We start from the raw sequence: 20,931 nt of genomic DNA on the forward strand, positions 1-20,931 counted from the left end.
ACTCTACGACTCCAAATCAGAGCTGATGCTGTTGTGTGTTCATTTTCATTTGAAAATGAAAATCATCAGCAGTGTAAATGTCAATACAACATGCTAACTGCAGGAGCTAGTAAACAAATAAGTCCGATGCCCAGTGGCCACTACGTCGTTGTTCTGGGTCATTTGATGCAGCTTTCTTTTGAGACTTGGCCAATACAAATGAAGCCAAATGAAGCAGTAGTATATGTCTTGTGGATTGAGTCCAAGTCTTGCAGCTAGAGTCAGAGGTCCAGACCTTTGGCCTCAACACCACGTCCACCAGGAAGGCTAAGTCCTTCCGTGGTTGGTATCATGACTCTGGGTTGTGTTCATTAGGCACCAAACAGAAGAAAGTGAACAAAAAAAAGGTACTTCCTTGTCCAATAAGAAATGCTCATTTTCGTTTTGTGTTGCAGAATGTTTTGAAACGGATAACGCTGCATGCCCTAATGAACATGACCCTGGTGTAGCCAAGGAACAGTCCAGTTAGCCAGAGGATCTCTTTAGCGCCCGAGGGCGTGAGGGCAGTGTTGGGGGTGAGGTGTTGAATGATAGGGGTGAGGCGGATTTTCCCCCCTAGCTAAGTGGAGAGGGGAGTTTAGGAGGTCACGTATCCTCATCCTGGCTGGTTCCTTCTAGAACTTTAAACCTGAGATCCAGCTGGCCGACTGACCCCGGGGATCCTACATGGCTTAGATGTTCTACTTTCACTCCAAGTATTTCTGTGTTAAAGATCACTGGACTGTGGAAGTCACTTGATAGCTTAAATCTCTTGTCATTCAAGAGTTGTGATATGTGTTAGAATGATGTTAAATGTGAGAAATACTAATTTGTGAATGAATGGTTTCAATTACAGACATGAAGACACACATGTGATAGTATGTGTTCTGGTATTAATTGATTTCCATATGATCCATTATTCTGGTAGATCGGTGAACATTTCACTATCTCCCCATTTCAGTGTCTCAAATAAAATGTACATCCAACTGAGGAAAATGAAAACAAATAAATATAGTGTTGTTTATGTGTTTGTTCAATTAAATGAACACAAGGAGCAGTCATTATGGCTGAAGTAAAGTCGTGTTGCCTTGACACTTAAGGCAGGTTATAAAGCTCTATACTGTGTAATGACACTCCTATTACATATGTTGTAATAGATGTATTACAGATTGTGTCCATCTGTAGTATGTACTAGATGGGATCATGTCCCCAGAATGTCACAATCCTTTAAAAGGGATACTCTGTGTGCTCCACATGTACAGTGATGACATAAAATCCCCTCTCACATATAGGGCTGAATTTCTATTCAAATGACCAAGCTTGACAAACAGCAGACTCCTGGACAGGTAATCAAATGGCTACCCGGACTATTTGCATTGTGTGTCGTCGCCCCCCCAACCCCTCTTTTACACTGCTGCTACTCTCTGTTTATCTAATATGCATAGTCACTTTAACTATACATTCATGTACTACTACCTCAATTAGTCCGACCAACCGGTGCTCCCGCACATTGGCTACCCGGACTATCTGCATTGTGTCCAGCCACCCACCACCCGCCAACCCCTCTTTTACGCTACTGCTACTCTCTGTTTATCATATATGCATAGTCACTTTAACTATACCTACAGTACATGTACATACTACCTCAATCAGCCTGACTAACCGGTGCCTGTATGTAGCCTCGCTACTGTTATAGCCTCGCTAATGTAAATAGCCTCGCTACTGTTATTTTTCACTGTCTTTTTTATGGTTGTTTTTATTTCTTTACTTATCTATTGTTCACCTAATACTTTTTTTTTTTACTTAGAAATTGCACTGTTGGTTAGAGCCTGTAAGTAAGCATTTCACTGTTGTACTTTTGATTTAATTTGACCAACAGCTGTACAAAAAAAAGTCTCTCCTCTTTGACCAAGTCTGACTTATGTGACTAGTTTTATGGTCCAGTTATGGATGAGGAGGTCTTCTCTGAGCCTCTGCCCCACATCATTTACCACCAGCCGTGTGATTTGTGACAATTACACAAGCAACCTGGCATGACCTCCATTCTCCAGGCCCACGCCCCTCCTCGTAGTTTAGTTACCAGCTCAGATGACAGAACCATGCCAAGAGCAATATTCCTAGATTTTATTCCTTTTGATCCTTGGTTCAGCTTGATCTGGACAGACATCTTCAACATTATACCTCCCAGAGCCAGAGCTTTGGAACATTTTCTGCTCTACGTTTGTGGGCGAACATTTGGTGGTATCTGGACTGGACTGAGGGGGAAGTACAGAGGAATGCATGAGGTCTGATCATGTTTGAAGGGAAGATAACTTGATGTCTGGATTTTCACATTCATTCAGAGAACAGTTTTAGGAGGTACAGCTTTGGTAACCATGACTGATTGATAGGTGAAAATGAGCAGTACTTGCTGACAGGATGTCATTTATGACTTTGTGTTATTTAGATGATTCAGTTATAAATTAAATAATATATGATTCAATAATAAATATCTTCTCAGTTTACTGTCTAGGTAAATCCTTTGTCAATATGTTTAGTTATGAAGAAGAACCAATGCAGTAGACAATTTGCATCCATTTACATCCCTAGTTTATGGTGTGGTTTGTTCTGTCCATATAGTTTATGGTGTGGTTTGTTCTGTCCATATAGTTTAGGGTGTGGTTTGTTCTGTCCATATAGTTTAGGGTGTAGTTTGTTCTGTCCATATAGTTTATGGTGTGGTTTGTTCTGTCCATATAGTTTAGGGTGTGGTTTGTTCTGTCTATATAGTTTAGGGTGTAGTTTGTTCTGTCCATATAGTTTATGGTGTGGTTTGTTCTGTCCATATAGTTTAGGGTGTGGTTTGTTCTGTCCATATAGTTTATGGTGTGGTTTGTTCTGTCCATATAGTTTATGGTGTGGTTTGTTCTGTCCATATAGTTTAGGGTGTAGTTTGTTCTGTCCATATAGTTTAGGGTGTAGTTTGTTCTGTCCATATAGTTTAGGGTGTAGTTTGTTCTGTCATATAGTTTAGGGTGTAGTTTGTTCTGTCCATATAGTTTATGGTGTGGTTTGTTCTGTCCATATAGTTTATGGTGTGGTTTGTTCTGTCCATATAGTTTAGGGTGTAGTTTGTTCTGTCATATAGTTTAGGGTGTAGTTTGTTCTGTCCATATAGTTTATGGTGTGGTTTGTTCTGTCCATATAGTTTATGGTGTGGTTTGTTCTGTCCATATAGTTTAGGGTGTGGTTTGTTCTGTCCATATAGTTTAGGGTGTGGTTTGTTCTGTCCATATAGTTTATGGTGTGGTTTGTTCTGTCCATATAGTTTAGGGTGTGGTTTGTTCTGTCCATATAGTTTAGGGTGTAGTTTGTTCTGTCCATATAGTTTAGGGTGTAGTTTGTTCTGTCCATATAGTTTAGGGTGTGGTTTGTTCTGTCCATATAGTTTAGGGTGTGGTTTGTTCTGTCCATATAGTTTAGGGTGTAGTTTGTTCTGTCCATATAGTTTAGGGTGTAGTTTGTTCTGTCCATATAGTTTAGGGTGTGGTTTGTTCTGTCCACATAGTTTAGGGTGTGGTTTGTTCTGTCCACATAGTTTAGGGTGTGGTTTGTTCTGTCCATATAGTTTAGGGTGTAGTTTGTTCTGTCCATATAGTTTAGGGTGTAGTTTGTTCTGTCCATATAGTTTAGGGTGTAGTTTGTTCTGTCCATATAGTTTAGGGTGTAGTTTGTTCTGTCCATATAGTTTAGGGTGTAGTTTGTTCTGTCCATATAGTTTAGGGTGTGGTTTGTTCTGTCCATATAGTTTAGGGTGTAGTTTGTTCTGTCCATATAGTTTAGGGTGTAGTTTGTTCTTTCCATATAGTTTAGGGTGTAGTTTGTTCTGTCCATATAGTTTAGGGTGTAGTTTGTTCTGTCCATATAGTTTAGGGTGTAGTTTGTTCTGTCATATAGTTTAGGGTGTAGTTTGTTCTGTCCATATAGTTTAGGGTGTAGTTTGTTCTATCCATATAGTTTAGGGTGTAGTTTGTTCTGTCCATATAGTTTAGGGTGTAGTTTGTTCTGTCCATATAGTTTAGGGTGTAGTTTGTTCTGTCCATATAGTTTAGGGTGTAGTTTGTTCTGTCCATATAGTTTAGGGTGTAGTTTGTTCTGTCCATATAGTTTAGGGTGTGGTTTGTTCTGTCCATATAGTTTAGGGTGTGGTTTGTTCTGTCCATATAGTTTAGGTTGTGGTTTTCGGTATAAATTAGCTTTACACTTCGTCTTAGACACTGAGCAATTCAGAACATAAAAATGATATCCACCGTGACTGTTTTACTGGAGGCCTATGTGTCAAGCAGCCATGGGTGGATAGGTACTCGACTACGCCACGTAGATGTATGTATGAGTACTCCAGCATGACCATCTATCACCTGCGTGTCTTCTGAAACTTGTGAATGACTTTAAGTGGAAGTCCCTCGACTAAGAGTCAAATACCGATCTCCCGTGACAGGACCCACACGAAGGCAGCATCCGAGTTTTACGACCCCCTGGGTGTAGCAGTATGAATCAGGGTGATATCCCAGCTGCCCCTAAATATAGCTCTGCTCTGTAGCTGTAGTCATAGAAATATAATTACTAGAACAGTCAAAGCCCCTCCGACCACCTCAGAATGGGTACACTCAATATGGCTGACATGGTATTACTCCTGTGGGTACAGTCAGTCAATATGGCCGCTGGTCCACCCATCACAGAATATTGACTTGAATTGGTAAACCTGTTCTAGTAGTTATATTTCTATGGCTGTAGTGCTGCTGTGTAACCTGACCTGGTTATGGGCCCCTAGTGGCCCCTGTACGGTACAGTCAGAGGCCATAAAATGATGGTTGTTCCTGGGTAGTGGGCACACAAGGACAGCCCTAACAGGCTGATAAGTCTACAACAGAGGGTTATATTTGGAGGAGGTGAAGCAGAGAGGTAGAGAAAGTCTGACGTATTCTCCCCTCTTTATGACAAGGGGGTTGTTGAGGTGTGGAGCAGAGAGAGAGAGAAAGTGTGTGTGTGTGTGTGTGTGTGTGTGTGTGTGTGTGTGTGTGTGTGTGTGTGTGTGTGTGTGTGTGTGTGTGTGTGTGTGTGTGTGTGTGTGTGTGTGTGTGTGTGTGTGTGTGTGTGTGTGTGTGTGTGTGTGTGTGTGTGTGCACACTCCTATCCCAGGTTGTTATGAAACTGGGGATTCCCCCACTACACACACACACAAACACTATCTATGGTGGTGTTGTGAAACCATGGCTAGGTGAAACAAACGTGTATTTTCAGCAGTCTGTCTAATAGAAGAACTGATCATACTGTAGTAGCAGCTGTGATCAAATGCAATAAATAACATAGACATTCCAATGTGGAGATCACACACACACACACACACACACACACACACACACACACACACACACACACACACACACACACACACACACACACACACACACACACACACACACAGAGAGAATGCTAGAATGCTAATGAATGGGGACACTGCTAAATGTACCCCCCCGGAGGAATTGTTCATCCCACAGCCATGTAACTGGATATACATATCTCTCATTCAACATCCCCTCTTCTCTCCACTTACAGTATGTCTCTGGGCTTGGGAGACAGATAGACAGGAATCTCTCTGGGCCTGGGAGACGGATAGACAGGAATCTCTCTGGGCCTGGGAGACAGATAGAAAGGAATCTCTCTGGGTCTGGGAGACAGATAGACAGGTATTTCTCTGGGCCTGGAAGACAGATAGACAGGAATCTCTCTGGGTCTGGGAGACGGATAGACAGGAATCTCTCTGGGCCTGGGAGACAGATAGACAGGAATCTCTCTGGGTCTGGGAGACGGATAGACAGGAATCTCTCTGGGTCTGGGAGACAGATAGACAGGAATCTCTCTGGGTCTGGGAGACGGATAGACAGGAATCTCTCTGGGCCTGGGAGACGGATAGACAGGAATCTCTCTGGGTCTGGGAGACAGATAGACCGGTATCTCTCTGGGCCTGGGAGACAGATAGACAGGAATCTCTCTGGGTCTGGGAGACGGATAGACAGGAGTCTCTCTGGGCCTGGGAGACAGATAGACAGGAGTCTCTCTGGGCCTGGGAGACGGATAGACAGGTATCTCTCTGGGCCTGGAAGACAGATAGACCGGTATATCTCTGGGCCTGCGAGACGGATTGACAGGAATCTCTCTGGGTCTGGGAGACGAATAGACAGGAATCTCTCTGGGCCCGGGAGACGGATAGACAGGAATCTCTCTGGGCCTGGGAGACAGATAGACAGGAATCTCTCTGGGCCTGGGAGACGGATAGACGGGTATCTCTATGAATATCCTGCCTGCAGCTTCTATGAGAGGACTTGTATGGTAGCCACGCAGCCTGTGGCTGAGTTGGAGGAAAGGTGCTTGCAGTACAACTGATACTGGCCACTTTAATGATGTTTACATATCTCACATTACTCATCTCATATGTATATACTGTATACTGTATCATTCACTATCTGTTCTTTACTATCTAGTACATCTTAGCCGCTCTGTCACTGCTCATCCATATATGTTATACTTATATATTCTCATCCTATTCCTTTACTAGATTGTGTGTATTAGGTTTTGTTGTGGAGTTGTTAGATATTCATTTTTTTTGTGGAATTGTTAGATATTACCTGTTAGATACTGTCAGATCTAGAAGCATAACCATTTCTACACTCGCAATAACATCTGCTAACCATGTGTATGTGACCAATAACATCTGCTAACCATGTGTATGTGACCAATAACATCTGCTAACCATGTGTATGTGACCAATAACATCTGCTAACCATGTGTATGTGACCAAGAACATCTGCTAACCATGTGTACTTGACCAATAACATCTGTTAACCATGTGTATGTGACCAATAACATTGGCTAACCATGTTTATGCGAACAATAACATCTGATAAATATGTGTATGTGACCAATAACATCTGCTAACCATGTATATGTGACCAATAACATCTACTAACCATGTGTATGTGACCAATAACATCTGCTAACCATGTGTACTTGACCAATAACATCTGTTAACCATGTGTATGTGACCAATAACATTGGCTAACCATGTTTATGCGAACAATAACATCTGATAAATATGTGTATGTGACCAATAACATCTGCTAACCATGTGTATGTGACCAATAACATCTACTAACCATGTGTATGTGACCAATAACATCTGCTAACCATGTGTATGTGACCAATAACATCTGCTAACCATGTGTATGTGACCAATAACATCTGCTAACCATGTGTATGTGACCAAGAACATCTGTTAACCATGTGTATGTGACCAATAACATCTGTTAACCATGTGTATGTGACCAAGAACATCTGCTAACCATGTGTATGTGACCAATAACATCTGCTAACCATGTGTATGTGACCAATAACATCTGCTAACCATGTGTATGTGACCAATAACATCTGCTAACCATGTGTATGTGACCAATAACATCTGCTAACCATGTGTATGTGACCAATAACATCTGCTAACCATGTGTATGTGACCAATAACATCTGTTAACCATGTGTATGTGACCAATAACATCTGCTAACCATGTGTATGTGACCAATAACATCTGCTAACCATGTGTATGTGACCAATAACATCTGTTAACCATGTGTATGTGACCAATAACATCTGCTAACCATGTGTATGTGACCAATAACATCTGCTAACCATGTGTATGTGACCAATAACATCTGCTAACCATGTGTATGTGACCAATAACATCTGCTAACCATGTGTATGTGACCAATAACATCTGTTAACCATGTGTATGTGACCAATAACATCTGCTAACCATGTGTATGTGACCAATAACATCTGCTAACCATGTGTATGTGACCAATAACATCTGCTAACCATGTGTATGTGACCAATAACATCTGCTAACCATGTGTATGTGACCAATAACATCTGCTAACCATGTGTATGTGACCAATAACATCTGCTAACCATGTGTATGTGACCAATAACATCTGCTAACCATCTGTATGTGACCAAGAACATCTGCTAACCATCTGTATGTGACCAAAACATTTTATTTTGATTGGATTTGACATCACAAAGGGTTGTTTTCCTCAGTTTATACAACAGAACATGTCACTTCTACTCATCCTCTGGCTTTGTTATTCACATACTGTGTGCTGCCACTGACTGACTTTTCATAGTTGTTCATTTCGTAGTTATTGTTTCTTATGCGTTAGAATCCATTAGTCATTTTATTTCTAGATTGACACCCATCCCTGTAGACCCCAGCAATAGAGAGACTGAGACAGCGCTGATTGAAATGACCCTTGATGTGGCATGGTGGTAATTGGCCACTGTAAAGCCTCTACTGGAACGTTTACAACACGCAACGGTCAGCACCTCTCTGTCCATTCAATTACATTTAAAGGGCGTTATTGGCACGGGAAACATATGTTTACATTGCCAAAGCAAGTGAAATGGATAAACAGTCACACACACACGTTTTGTCTTAAAACAGGATTTACAATCTCAGGAAGTAGTGCATCATGTAGGGAATAGGGAACCATTTGGGATGCAGAGCCATAGAGGGGGGTCAGCAGCCATAGAGGGGGGTCATACCAGTAAATTATGCCACTTTTAGGCTGTGATTGCAAATCATGTTTTAGCACATATGAACCTTTCCCATTTCCCCCCCACCAGCCTCATCTGTCATGCCAGTTAAACCAGTCAAATATGCAAAGATTCACTAGCAGAGACTGACTTCAGACCTGCTGTTTCTCTCCACAGAGGAGGAGGTGGAGGATGTCCTGAGCAACATCCTGAGAGACAGATCACACATCGACGAGACACTGAGGCTGGCCTCTGAGGAGAACGCAGCAGAAAACTATCATGGTAAATAATACGTTAAATATATTACTGAGGCCCAGAGTTGTTCCTGGTCAGGTCACGTGGTAAATAAAAACTCCTGTCCCTAAATATCAAGTATGATCACATCTTAATAGGCTGTAGAGCTTTAGATATTGTTGACGTTATCAAATGTCATTGTTGAGCATTAGCATTATTACAAAGATATTGTGAGATACAAGAAGACATGCAGTAGAGCGCTTTGCAGATATTCACGAGACATGTTTGCACCTGGTGTGACATGGTACATGTACCAAATAGCACCCTATTCCCTGTGTAGTGCACTTCCTTTGAGCAGGGCCCATATGGCTCTGATCAAAAGTAGTGCACTAAATAGGGAATAGGATGCCATTTGGGATGTAGAATTGGTTCTGAATGTGTCGCCTTATGTCTATTAATTACCTGTCAAATGCCAGTAGTGTTATTACAGAGAAAAATGCATATTTCTGTTCAGATAAATGTACTCAGTATGTTCCCAGTCCTGCTCTGATGTGTCATTATACTAATCTATGGCTTAATGAAGCACATCATAGAAAGTAATGATGGGTGATCCTCTATGGGTCTGTGGGTACTTGCCTGTGTATGAGTGCCTTCCAAATTGCACCCTAGTCTGTATATAGTGCACTACTTTTCACCAGGCTCATAGGGCTCTGGTAAAAAGTAGTGCACTATATAACGAATAGGGTGCTTTTTGGCACGCACCCTATAGCTTTAGTTAGAGAAAGAAACACGTGGTGCCAGAGCCTTAATGGACCTCTTCTCCATTAGCGCTAATGGGTAACATCGTTAGTATTAACGAGTCCCAAATCTTCTGTTTTTAATCTGTTTTCCTTTTATCTCCTCTCCCTCCCTCTCTCTCTCTCTCTCATCCCTCTCTCTCTCTGAACCCTCCAACTCATTCTCATTCCATAATGACTTGTTTGTCATTTAATCTAACCTTTTCTTACCGTTCTACCGCTCCTGTTTAACTGAAACTCCTGTACTCTACCTCTCTTTCTCCTTTCTTTCATCTACACTCCTTATCATCTTATTATGTTTCCTTCTCTTACCTGTCTTACCTTCTCTTACCTGTGTCTTACCTTCTCTTACCGTTCTACCTTTCCTCTTACATAAACCAACTCTACCTCCCTCCCTCTCTCTCATTCCATCTACATTCCTTCTTACCATGGATACCAGGGTTCAAATACTTTGACTCTTGGGGGTGTCCAATACCACACTTAAAATATATAGACTCTTGGGGTTGCCCGAAGCCACTTGGGGGTGCCTGACATTGATATTTTTGACAATTATGGGGGGGCTTACATTGATGTTTAAATTCATATGGTGGCCCTAATTGTTATGGGGGATGCCCAGCCTCTCCTATCCCCCGCTGTCATTTGAACCCTGTTCTTACCATCCTCCCCTCATTCTCTCTCTTTCTCTCCCCCTCCAGCTGCTATTCAGAAGTTACGTAAGATCTACCACTCAGCCATCAAGCCCATGGAACAGGCCTATAAGTACAACGAGCTCAGAGCACATGAGATCTCAGGTACAGTGAGGGCTTTGCTTGGCACACTGCCACCGCTTCAAGTTGTTAGTGTTTGTTGGCTTGATCTCAGATCTGTTTGTGCTATCATGTCACCTTTTCATTTATTAGTTGACATGATAGCACAAACATATCTGGGATCAGGCTAAGTGTGTGTGTATGTGTGGACTGGTTTCCCTGTTTGGGTTGACATGGTGACTGAGGGTTTGAATCCTAGCTAGCGGTCTGTGCACTTAACTTGAACTTTTGCATAAATCCTGCATAGAAGTCAACTTGAGTTGCGTACACGGACCTCAAGTTAGCATTTGGACCTGACTGCTGACTGATCTGTTTCCGCACAACACACTCCTCATAGGATGGAGCAAAGAGAAATCTTTGCAATCGGTCTCCTAGGCTGGCATTACTCTGGTCAAGAGATATACTGTATATAGGCTTTATATCCCTATGGAAGAATCCACCGCCATAGATGTTTTAAATACAATGAGTGTCTCAAGAGCTCATCAGTTTCATATATCCATTGTCATATAAATGTGTATGTAATGTGCTATGTAAAGCCCATGTTGAGCATCAGGATTAGAGCCATATACATACAATCAATTATCATGTATTACTGGAATAGAGACATATAAATACAATCAATTATCATGTATCACTGGAATAGAGCCATATACATACAATAAATTATCATGTATTACTGGAATAGAGCCATATACATACAATCAATTATCATGTATTACTGGAATAGAGCCATATACATACAATCAATTATCATGTATTACTGGAATAGAGCCATATAAATACAATCAATTATCATGTATTACTGTAATAGATCCATATACATACAATCAATTATCATGTATTACTGTAATAGAGCCATATACATACAATCAATTATCATGTATTACTGGAATAGAGCCATATACATACAATCAATTATCATGTATCACTGGAATAGAGCCATATACATACAATCAATTATCATGTATTACTGGAATAGAGCCATATACATACAATCAATTATCATGTATTACTGGAATAGAGCCATATACATACAATCAATTATCATGTATTACTGGAATAGAGCCATATACATACAATCAATTATCATGTATTACTGGAATAGAGCCATATACATACAATCAATTATCATGTATTACTGGAATAGAGCCATATACATACAATCAATTATCATGTATTACTGGAATAGAGCCATATACATACAATCAATTATCATGTATTACTGGAATAGAGCCCTATACATACAATCAATTATCATGTATTACTGGAATAGAGCCATATACATACAATCAATTATCATGTATTACTGGAATAGAGCCATATACATACAATCAATTATCATGTATTACTGGAATAGAGCCATATACATACAATCAATTATCATGTATTACTGGAATAGAGCCATATACATACAATCAATTATCATGTATTACTGGAATAGAGCCATATAAATACAATCAATTATCATGTATTACTTAATCTAATATACTTGCTATTGTTCCATTGAAAAAACTGAAGTGGTTCTTCCATATGAATATAAACACACTTGCACATATTCAACTACTGGTAATGCAACACTGTGAGACGTGGAGAGGTATGGCATCCTGTTCTTTGATCCTGGTAAAGGGTATTCCCACACTGTGAGACGTGGAGAGGTATGGCGTCCTGTTCTTTGATCCTGGTAAAGGGTATTCCCACACTGTGAGACGTGGAGAGGTATGGCGTCCTGTTCTTTGATCCTGGTAAAGGGTATTCCCACACTGTGAGACGTGGAGAGGTATGGCGTCCTGTTCTTTGATCCTGGTAAAGGGTATTCCCACACTGTGAGACGTGGAGAGGTATGGCATCCTGTTCTTTGATCCTGGTAAAGGGTATTCCCACACTGTGAGACGTGGAGAGGTATGGCGTCCTGTTCTTTGATCCTGGTAAAGGGTATTCCCACACTGTGAGACGTGGAGAGGTATGGCGTCCTGTTCTTTGATCCTGGTAAAGGGTATTCCCACACTGTGAGACGTGGAGAGGTATGGCGTCCTGTTCTTTGATCCTGGTAAAGGGTATTCCCACACTGTGAGACGTGGAGAGGTATGGCGTCCTGTTCTTTGATCCTGGTAAAGGGTATTCCCACACTGTGAGACGTGGAGAGGTATGGCGTCCTGTTCTTTGATCCTGGTAAAGGGTATTCCCACACTGTGAGACGTGGAGAGGTATGGCGTCCTGTTCTTTGATCCTGGTAAAGGGTACAGTAGGATACCATTTAGATGTTTCTCTCATCACCTTTTGTCTTTTCTTCATCTTCTTTTCTTCACCATGTTCAACTTTTTTTGTTTTAAATATTTTTAAAGAAGGTTTAAAAGTTAAGTACCTTAATATAACTCTTATTGCAGTATTGTTATAGATGTTACTAAGCAGTTATTATAACCCATGTTGTGCATTATAATGCATTATGCATAGCCCATAAGGCGTTAGAAAAGGCATTATAATGCATTATAAAGAGGGTATTCATAGGAGGTGTTCATGTTATTTTTTATAACATGTCTGGTGGGGGATGACTTTCACTCCCCCTTGGTCAACCTGTGCAGACCCAACTGCACTCCCCCCTTGGTCAACCTGTGCAGACCCAACTTCACTCCCCCCTTGGTCAACCTGTGCAGACCCAACTGCACTCCCCCCTTGGTCAACCTGTGCAGACCCAACTTCACTCCCCCCTTGGTCAACCTGTGCAGACCCAACTGCACTCCCCCCTTGGTCAACCTGTGCAGACCCAACTTCACTCCCCCCTTGGTCAACCTGTGCAGACCCAACTGCACTCCCCCCTTGGTCAACCTGTGCAGACCCAACTGCACTCCCCCCTTGGTCAACCTGTGCAGACCCAACTTCACTCCCCCATCTTGAAGCAAAGTTCGCCCTCTTGTGGCCTGGCATGGTCTTTAATTAACCTACACACAAATATTGAACCTCCTGACATAATCAGAATAAAAGGTTTTATATGAAGCTCTAAGCCATCCCATAATATTCAGATACTGTGTTAAAAAGGTTTAGAGGGAGCCAGGTGTTATCGAAGCAATGGTTCGTTCCCTTGACTGAGAAATTCCTTGAAGATGTTGCTATGTCTCCCTCTTTACTGTAATTTGACTAACTGTCACATAACGAATTGAACTGTATGTAGTGTAGTGCACAGGAAGGAATGATTGATCTAGATCCCACAGACCCCCCCCCCCCGCTGCCACCTGTTGTCAAGTAACCTTCAACTTCATCCATTATAGATCTGCATGTTTGACACTTCCAGTTAAACGTGATTATTCCCCGACATCTCTCCTTCCCTCTCACTCTCCCTCCCTCGTCCCCACCTCACCACCCCTTCACCTAACAGCCGGACGAACACTGGGGGATGGGAACACAGGTTGGTATAGTGGGGGGACCTTTGCCGAAGCATGGCACTGACTGAAGTGCTCACCCCCCTCTTTCACACTCTCGGGACCCCAGCCATTGGTCCTTGGTATGGACCAGTTTGGTTGTTTGGAGCAACCAAATGATCCTGTATCACAATTGTCATCAGTTGTGACATAGGCATTTTCATTCACATAACTTTGAACTGCTGTAAATTTGAGCAGAATTCATTTGCATTTCAAAGAACTACTGTAATGGAAAATGAAAGTCATTTACGAGGTCATTTTATGAATCTGATTATACTATGTCTGATTATATGACTGAACGTTCACAAAACAATTGAGGGACCTATTTCCCCTTGATACTAAGCAAATACAGTATACAATTCTAACTCAGTCTCTTCATTCTATACTAATCAATTACAAAGGGGAGATCCTCAATCTGCAGTTACACATGAAAGGATTCCCTGAGGTCTCGTCCATTACAATTGGGATGCTTAAAGGCACTACCCCATTGGATCAAAGATGTAAAGAGCCCTACAGCATTCAAACATGCCTTTAGTGTAAACAACCGGTATGTACATGTATGGGGGAGGGGCGGGGTTCAGTTGGTGCAATGGGTTTCACCTGGATCATAGCTTTCACCTGGATTCACCGGGTCAGTTTCTCTCATGGAAAGAGCAGGTGTTCATAATGTTTTGTCCACTCAGTGCATGCCTGCGCTCTGTGGCAGACACAGAAATGGGAATGCCACAATGCAGGGCGTGTCTAACACACTGTATGGAAATGGCATCATCATCAAACTAATGAAAGCAACTCCGGTGAAGAACTACAATTTCTATAGTTGCACGTGGTCTAGCTTTGCTGTCATATGCTACTTTATTGTCTGTCACCTACAAGCATGTGCACCATGTAGCCTGTGGTTGAGGAAGCATCAAGCCTGCATCCCATTGGCCATTGCACTGGTTCCTGACCCCTACAGTTGAGAAACATGTTCTCAGACACAGAGAGGTCTGGAACCTTTGCAATACATGCTGGAATTTCTACGTTGTCAGCTGGCCAGCTTAGAACAACTCAAGCTTTCGTTGACCATGGTAAGAACATGGACTTCCTTTCAGGGAAGCGTCTCATTCTCTTTATTTGAGTGTGATTGTAGGTAACAGTATGAGTTGTTTCCATTTGAATACACTCCCGGTGAACAGGCTGTTGTGATTTATCAGATTAGGTTTCAGACGTACTGGAGCGGCTATGTCTCTGGTCTCCCATGTCGTCATGGGTGCAGTGAACCTCCATGGCTCTAACCTCCTCCTCCTCCTCTCTCTACCTGACAGATGGGGAGATCACCTCCAAGCCCATGGTGTTGTTCCTTGGGCCCTGGAGTGTAGGCAAGTCCTCCATGATCAACTACCTGCTTGGCCTGAAGGACAGCCCCTACCAGCTGTACACAGGTGAGCCCCTTCAAACTTCACCTGGTTTCTGATATACCTGTTTTTTCACCTGGTTTCTGATGTACCTGTTTTTCAAATCAAATTAATATATTTGTCACATGTGCGGAATACAACAGGTGTAGATCTTACTGTGAAATGCTTACTTACAAGCCCTTAACCAACAATGCAGTTTTAAGAAAATTGAGTTAAGAAAATATTTAGGAAATAAAGTTTATAAAAAAGTTACACAATAAAATATAAATAATGAGGCTATATACAGGAGGTACCAGTACCGAGTCAATGTGCGGTTAGTTGAGGTAATTGAAGTAATTTAGGTTTTTCACCTGGTTTCTGATGTACTTAACTCTTCACTCTACCTACTTACTCCTCCTCTTCTGCTCTATCATCTTCTCTCATTCTTCTGTTCCTCCTGCCTTTCCCTCCTTCACCAACCCCTCTGCATCTTCTCCTCTTTTCCATCCCCCTCTCTCACATCTTTCTCTTCCCCTGTCTCATCCCTCTCCCGTCTTTCTCTCCCTCTGTCTGCCAGGTGCTGAGCCCACTACCTCTGAGTTCACTGTGATCATGCACGGCGAGAAGACCCGCTCCATAGAGGGTATCGTCATGGCGGCCGACAGCTCGCGCTCCTTCTCGCCCCTGGAGAAGTTTGGGCAGAGCTTTCTTGAGAAGCTGATCGGCATTGAGATGCCCCACAAGCTGCTGGAGCGCGTCACCTTCGTGGACACGCCTGGAATCATTGAAAACCGCAAGCAGCAGGAGAGAGGTAAGACACACAGAGAGCAGGAGAGAGGTAAGGCACACAGAGAGCAGGAGAGAGGTAAGACACACAGAGAGCAGGAGAGAGGTAAGACACACAGAGAGCAGGAGAGAGGTAAGGCACACAGAGAGCAGGAGAGAGGTAAGGCACACAGAGAGCAGGAGAGAGGTACGGCACACAGAGAGCAGGAGAGAGGTAAGGCACACAGAGAGCAGGAGAGAGGTAAGGCACACAGAGAGCAGGAGAGAGGTAAGGCACACAGAGAGCAGGAGAGAGGTAAGGCACACAGAGAGCAGGAGAGAGGTAAGGCACACAGAGAGCAGGAGAGAGGTAAGGCACACAGAGAGCAGGAGAGAGGTAAGGCACACAGAGAGCAGGAGAGAGGTAAGACACACAGAGAGCAGGAGAGAGGTAAGGCACACAGAGAGCAGGAGAGAGGTAAGGCACACAGAGAGCAGGAGAGAGGTAAGGCACACAGAGAGCAGGAGAGAGGTAAGGCACACAGAGAGCAGGAGAGAGGTAAGGCACACAGAGAGCAGGAGAGAGGTAAGGCACACAGAGAGCAGGAGAGAGGTAAGGCACACAGAGAGCAGGAGAGAGGTAAGGCACACAGAGAGCAGGAGAGAGGTAAGGCACACAGAGAGCAGGAGAGAGGTAAGGCACACAGAGAGCAGGAGAGAGGTAAGGCACACAGAGAGCAGGAGAGAGGTAAGGCACACAGAGAGCAGGAGAGAGGTAAGGCACACAGAGAGCAGGAGAGAGGTAAGGCACACAGAGAGCAGGAGAGAGGTAAGGCACACAGAGAGCAGGAGAGAGGTAAGGCACACAGAGAGCAGGAGAGAGGTAAGGCACACAGAGAGCAGGAGAGAGGTAAGGCACACAGAGAGCAGGAGAGAGGTAAGGCACACAGAGAGCAGGAGAGAGGTAAGGCACACAGAGAGCAGGAGAGAGGTAAGGCACACAGAGAGCAGGAGAGAGGTAAGGCACACAGAGAGCAGGAGAGAGGTAAGGCACACAGAGAGCAGGAGAGAGGTCAAGCACACAGAGAGCAGGAGAGAGGTAAAGCACACAGAGAGCAGGAGAGAGGTAAGGCACACAGAGAGCAGGAGAGAGGTAAGGCACACAGAGAGCAGGAGAGAGGTAAGGCACACAGAGAGCAGGAGAGAGGTAAGGCACACAGAGAGCAGGAGAGAGGTAAGGCACACAGAGAGCAGGAGAGAGGTAAGACACACAGAGAGCAGGAGAGAGGTAAGGCACACAGAGAGCAGGAGAGAGGTAAAGCACACAGAGAGCAGGAGCGCTGAAGATCTTGTAACAAACTCAGGCGATAGCACGACCGGGGCTCAAACACAAGGCATTGCGACTGTCAGTCCAACAGCTTTGCCATGGCTGTTTTTCTAAGTTATGTCGCTACAGTATCTTCAGTTCAAATTCACATGAACATGAAGTATTAAACATGATCACCTCTTATCATCAGATAGACTGAGGAATTTTAAGACAGTGGTGACCCCTAAACACCTGTCAATCTCTAGGGTTTATGTTACACAATTAGACCTATACATCTATCTACATCAATAAATAATAATCAGTGTTATGTAATAATAATCTACATTCATTTTAAGATGTAAGTCGCTCTGCATAAGAGCGTCTGATAAATGCCTAAAATAGAAAATAGAAAAATTCACATTTAGGAATCAATCTAGCCTCAATTGTGTTAAATGGAATGCAACCATGACTACTGACTGTCCAAGATGTTGATGTTACATGACCCTGTTTCTACCTCCTCCCTCCAGGCTATCCCTTCAACGACGTGTGCCAGTGGTTCATCGATCGTGCCGACCTCATCTTCGTGACCTTTGACCCCACCAAGCTGGATGTGGGCCTGGAGCTGGAGATGCTCTTCCGCCAGCTGAAGGGCCGTGAGTCCCAGATCCGCATCATCCTCAACAAGGCAGACAACCTGGCCACCCAGGACTTGATGCGTGTCTACGGTGCCCTCTTCTGGTCGCTAGCACCCCTCATCAACGTCACAGAGCCCCCAAGGGTCTACGTCAGCTCTTTCTGGCCTTACGACTACGCACCCGACACCAGCCGCGAGCTGTTTAAGCGCGAGGAGATCTCCCTCTTGGAAGACCTCAACCAGGTGATTGAGAACCGCATGGAGAACAAGATCGCCTTCATCCGCCAGCATGCCATCCGGGTGCGTATCCATGCCCTTCTGGTGGACCGCTACGTTCAGACCTTCAAGGACAAGATGAGCTACTTCAGTGACCCCGACCTGGTGTTCAAGGAGATCGTGGACGACCCGGACAAGTTCTTCATCTTCAAGTCCATCCTGGCCAAGACCAACGTGAGCAAGTTCGACCTGCCCAACCGTGAAGCCTACCAGGACTTTTTCGGTGTGAACCCGATCGGCAGTTTCAAGTCCCTGTCCGCCCAGTGCTCCTACTCAAGCGGCTGCCTGCTGGACAAGATCGAGAAGGCCATCACCAGCGAGCTGCCGGGTCTTCTAAGCAGCATCAACCCAGGCAAGGCCCCCCCCGGCCTGTCCTCCTGCGAGGCCACTGGATGCGGAGACAAGCCTAAGAACCGCTATCGGAAAAACTGATAGAATACGAGAGAGAGGGGGAGGGAAGAGGAGAAAGGAAGAGGAGGAGGTGTGAAGGAGTGATAAAGGGGAACGGTGACATTTGTCAGACCCCCGGTCTTGTCAGAAGCCTGTAATGTTGTTGTTTGAGGAGAAGGGAAGGGTTCATGTAGAGGGTTGTTTCTCAGGAGAACAAGAGGTGGTGGTGTGTTGAGGATTTGGGGAGAGGAAGAGATGGAGGGAGGGAGGGTTGGTTTGTGTGTCTGATTTGATTTGGCAGCTGAGAATAATAGTTGCTTGGAGAGATGAGAAGATTACAGAATAACTCATCTCCCTCCTCTCTCCCTTGCACAACCACAACGAACTGTCTGTTATTGCGGGAAAAATATGTAAAATTGTATAAAACAAAAAAATGGTGAGACTGAAACAGTCAACCACCAGCTCCCTTGTATGTGAATAAAATGGGAAATTGGAAACAGGAGTTGCCAATTTGTTTTACAAGATCTTATTTGAAAAATGCATTTCAGCAGGTCTCACTTCTCTGCGACGTTCTTTGTCTTTCTTTTTGAAGTCTGGGTTCAGTCCTTTCCACAGACATTACATCTTGATCTTTTCTCTCTCCTATGAAGGCATTATAAGCTCAGCCTTTAGGTTTAATAACACTGTGGAGATACCTTTTAACACTGCATGTTAGATGACAGATGGTATTTATTTAATAACAGATGATATCATAGGTGCATGTATTTACCTTTCTCACTTTGAACTTTCAATAATGTTCCCTTAAACAACTGACAACCCTTATGGTGCAGTCCCAACAAACCCTATGTACGGTGCTGTAAGATGGTCCACTCTGTTGGCCATCTTTCTTTTATATGCTTCTTCTCGCTCTCAGGTTGTTGACAGCCTGTAATGTGAGCAGAGACGAAAGAGGAAGTGAGACATCCTACTCCCTTATTTTTTCTGGTTCATATGCAGTCCATGAACTAAGTAGACCAGACCCAGCTGTTATCGCATTGGTGTCTATGGGAGAACACCCCTTAAGCAGACAATTTTTTTCAATGGTAAACGGCCTGAGTGGGACATCTTCATTTATCCACCATCTTTGATATGAGCAGTGTCTTGAATGCAGAGGTCAGGGTCATGATCTTCACATCCTATTGGTGGTAGGGGTAGGGGGGGGTGAGGGGGTGGGGTTTTGGGTGTACTCTGATTCACTTCTTAACTATGCTTACTTTGCTGTTGTTGTTTGAGTATATACATTTGCTGGCTTAGTTGCCAGGTCTGTTTGTGCTTTAGCCCAGACCTTCGATCATATCGCATGACAAATTACAAACAGAGAAGAGTTGGCTAAAGCACAAACAAGTCTGGCAACCCAGCCATGAATCTTCCATTGTCTGATAGGAATTCAATATTGTATTTCAAAAGTTTTCTTTCTCCTTTTAAATGATACGCTTGCCAGCTTTTTAGCTGAATGACCAACAGGATATAAAAGTGAAACATGTTACATGAATGAAGGAGAACTTTTTCATGGTGTGACAGTAAATAAACCAAATGATGTGTGTTTGAGTGTGACATGTATGTCTTTATCCATTTCTTCTGCAGGTTAGCAGGCCATTTACAGGTCTTGTAATAATTATGTGTCTTTCAGCCCCACTGTACATAGTTCAACATAGGTCATTGATTACATGAGTAGCCAATCACTACAAAACATAGATTGTTACACACAGTTATATATTTATTACACAGTATAATGACACATTGCAACACACAGAAACTAGTGCCAAGAGGTTGTATTGGATTTTCTGAGAAAGATTGTTGAGTAACTCCCTCTCAGAGGATGCTGCATCCTTTAGTTCACGTTTAATGTATTGCTTTGTGCTCTAGAACAGTGGGACTTCCTCTGCTCTTTAGGGAGGTAAAGAAGAGAAGTAGAAGGGAGGAGGGAACGGATGCATGACTATTGGCAGCCCTTTGACCCCTGACCTCTGTGAGAGTTGAGGGCTGTGGGTAGAAGTCACCCAAAGGCTCAGATCTAGGATCAGCTTACCCTCACCTCACCTTAACCATCAGGGGGAAGACCTCTGTGAGAGTTGAGGGCTGTGGGTAGAAGTCACCCAAAGGCTCAGATCTAGGATCAGCTTACCCTAACCTTAACCATCAGGGGGAAGACCTCTGTGAGAGTTGAGGGCTGTGGGTAGAAGTCACCCAAAGGCTCAGATCTAGGATCAGCTTACCCTAACCTTAACCATCAGGGGGAAGACCTCTGTGAGAGTTG

General features: G+C 43.5%; 1 protein-coding gene across 1 annotated transcript in view; it reads left to right on the plus strand.

The window, feature by feature from the left end:
* Positions 1-20,217, plus strand: part of srl (sarcalumenin) — a 34,855-nt gene extending 14,638 nt beyond the window's left edge. Inside the window, exons 2-6 of the mRNA XM_071394864.1 lie at positions 8,819-8,923; positions 10,368-10,463; positions 15,196-15,312; positions 15,842-16,075; positions 17,863-20,217. Of these exons, the coding sequence (XP_071250965.1) occupies positions 8,819-8,923; positions 10,368-10,463; positions 15,196-15,312; positions 15,842-16,075; positions 17,863-18,677 (1,367 nt within the window). The 3' untranslated portion in view covers positions 18,678-20,217. The remainder of the gene's footprint in view (positions 1-8,818; positions 8,924-10,367; positions 10,464-15,195; positions 15,313-15,841; positions 16,076-17,862) is intronic.
* Positions 20,218-20,931: the final 714 nt, after the last annotated feature.

The sequence above is a fragment of the Salvelinus alpinus genome, chromosome 1 (assembly GCF_045679555.1).
Source record: "Salvelinus alpinus chromosome 1, SLU_Salpinus.1, whole genome shotgun sequence".
Taxonomy (NCBI): domain Eukaryota; kingdom Metazoa; phylum Chordata; class Actinopteri; order Salmoniformes; family Salmonidae; genus Salvelinus; species Salvelinus alpinus.